At 36.8% G+C, this 2,286-nt stretch overlaps 1 protein-coding gene across 2 annotated transcripts; it reads right to left on the bottom strand.

The window, feature by feature from the left end:
• Positions 1-407: 407 nt before the first annotated feature.
• Positions 408-1,987, bottom strand: LOC136232578 (uncharacterized protein At4g22160-like). Of its 2 annotated transcripts, XM_066021804.1 has the most exons (4): positions 1,867-1,940; positions 1,716-1,786; positions 982-1,414; positions 408-843 (listed from the first exon to the last, which is right to left on the bottom strand). In XM_066021804.1, the coding sequence occupies exons 3-4, from the start codon at positions 1,386-1,388 to the stop codon at positions 795-797; spliced, it is 456 nt and encodes a 151-aa protein (XP_065877876.1). In that variant the 5' UTR covers positions 1,389-1,414; positions 1,716-1,786; positions 1,867-1,940; the 3' UTR covers positions 408-794. The 2 variants fall into 2 exon arrangements, with proteins under 2 accessions (XP_065877876.1, XP_065877875.1); XM_066021803.1 differs by lacking the exon at positions 1,716-1,786 and having other exon boundaries at positions 1,867-1,987.
• Between the last annotated feature and the right edge of the window lie 299 nt (positions 1,988-2,286).

Here is a 2,286-nt window from a genome sequence, read left to right as displayed (position 1 = left end):
GACTTCTGTGAAGGTAAGAGATTCCAATGCCAATTTACCATTTTCAACATCTTTACTTCTACCATTAAGTTCATTCTCCACAGCAACAATTTCTTTCGTGGAAAATTTTTGTTGTCAACTGCTCCCCAGCAAGTTTAGCTTCGGCTAATTGATCTTCAAAGGGAATTTTTCCTCATCTCCACTAACAATTTTCTGTTTGCAAATACAGGCAAGAAAACTTCAAGTGTATAGAGTGAAGTTAACAAAATCAGCATGCAATTGTTACTTGGTAATCTTCAAATTCTCATCCTTAAAGTGTCCTCGTTGCTATTCAAGACAGATAATTCATGCACGAGGTCTTGAGAGCCTCCATTTCATGTGTCTTCAACTGTACCGCATCCTTTCTGTATTATCACACATCTCGGAAATTTTAGCCTTTAATTGTTCCACCTCACCAACTGCAGTGTCTCTAATCTTCTTTGCTTGAACATATTCATAAGTAATGCAAAATCTTCTTAGTCGATCGAGTTAAGCAATTGTATCCATTAAGAACTGTTATCTCCAATGATAGCCTCTTCAAACCTTAACCAATTTAGCAAATTGCCTACCAAAACTAAGCTAGAATTTTCGACAATATTATGTTCCTACAAGCAATTGACTTGTACCTTCAGTTGAAACTTAAAAGATAAATCACACAGTTTTATCTTTCTTTCTTAGAGAAAATAGTATTATCATCTATCTTCCAAGTTAAACTCCAGTTTTCTCTTCAAAGAGAAAATGCAAACATCTCAGGAAAACCATGGGAATCGCGGATGTCAAAAGCTGAAGCTGCAATGCATCAAACATCGCAATAAAGCTCGTTTCCTGCAATCATCAACCCGAGCAGTTAGGTAATCAGTCAATTGATTGTGTCAAACAGAAATTAAAACAGAACCGGATGTCAGGAAACGCTAGTGAAGAAGAGTTTGTGTCTAATGTTTTCAAATTAGTTATAGCTTTTACCTCCAAGAGATGGTTGATTCATTTTCATTTCCTTCAATTCGCTTCCTTTTCCTATTCAGCCCCTTCCCAGCCACAATAGAGGCAATCTGTAACTCCGTTGCCAACATCATCCGAGTCAACTCCGCCTCCATTTCCATCCTTCTCTTCTCTTCCTCGCACCGCAGAGTCTCCCGTGCTCTCATCATCTCTGTCTCTGCCTGCTCCATTCTCATCAGTGAATCCCCAAATAGTCTTAAGCTTGCTGCTAGACTGTTCATGGGAGGCGAATCACAGCTCCTGGAGCCTGAACTCGTTGGTTCATTAGAATATTCACTGTTGTCATCATGGTTGTTTGGTGTACATTCATTGGACAATATCCCAGCATCACAGGCAAACTTCAGACGGTTCTCGTCCCTGCTCGCTGACATTTTTTATCCGGTTCAAGAGATCAGGCCTGCCATCATCGCAAACTCTTCAGTTCAGTTCAGTTTTATACAAGAGTAAAAATGTCAAACAAAAACTAATCTCATTTCCTGGATTAATTTGCCTAGAAACTCAAAATTCAACACATTCATGTTCCAGAACCAATAATAAACTGAAATTAGAAGCACTAATTAGTGGAAATTAGAAACAACATACTGATACAAAATTAATCGATCAGTACAATCTATTTCCTGTTATGCTAAATTTGTTTTACCCTAAAATTTCTAGAATTAATTGTTCAAATTTCTCCAAATTTAGGTCAGGCTTTGTACCTAATAGATCCAGATCCAGTTTTTCGTTAGCGCCTTATACAGTCACAAATCACTTTAAATTTTGTTTGAATCTGAGGAAATAAATGCCGAAATAGAATCACAGAACAGAATCAGAGACCGGAAATAAGATTAGGAGCAGAAACCTTCTTACCTGAAAAGGTGGCGTCGGGCGATCAAGCAATAACGAATAAACTCTGAAGGATCCTTCCGTTGCCGAAATTGGGCACGGATGAAGTAGCTGCTGATGGCTGTTAGGAGAAGTCATGTTAAAAATTATAAAATGATAAAAATGAAATAAAAATTACTGAAAAGTAAAAAAAAAAAAAAGAAAAACAATTAATGTGGTTTGAAATATTTTCAAACATAAATTTAAAAATCGTAAAATAATAAAAATGAAATAAAAAATTATAATCGTGTTTAGTGGGTCATATTAAATTATAATCGTATGCTGAACCGAGATTGGATGGTGGTAATATCACACACGTACCGTGAAGGAAACAGAAGTGGAGACCGCTTAGCTAACCTTGATTATGATCTCCCAATCTTGATCACATGCACCTTAATGAGCATG

Source organism: Euphorbia lathyris, chromosome 6, assembly GCF_963576675.1.
Source record: "Euphorbia lathyris chromosome 6, ddEupLath1.1, whole genome shotgun sequence".
NCBI classification, from domain to species: domain Eukaryota; kingdom Viridiplantae; phylum Streptophyta; class Magnoliopsida; order Malpighiales; family Euphorbiaceae; genus Euphorbia; species Euphorbia lathyris.
This window is presented reverse-complemented; position numbering and strand designations above follow the sequence as displayed.

Excerpts from the sequence above, each read along its gene's own strand:
- LOC136232578 (XM_066021803.1), bottom strand. The coding sequence starts at position 1,388 with ATGTCAGCGAGCAGGGACGAGAACCGTCTGAAGTTTGCCTGTGATGCT. Across the intron at positions 844-981 it reads GAATCAACCATCTCTTGGAG|GAAACGAGCTTTATTGCGAT; the intron begins GTAAAAGCTATA and ends TGATGATTGCAG.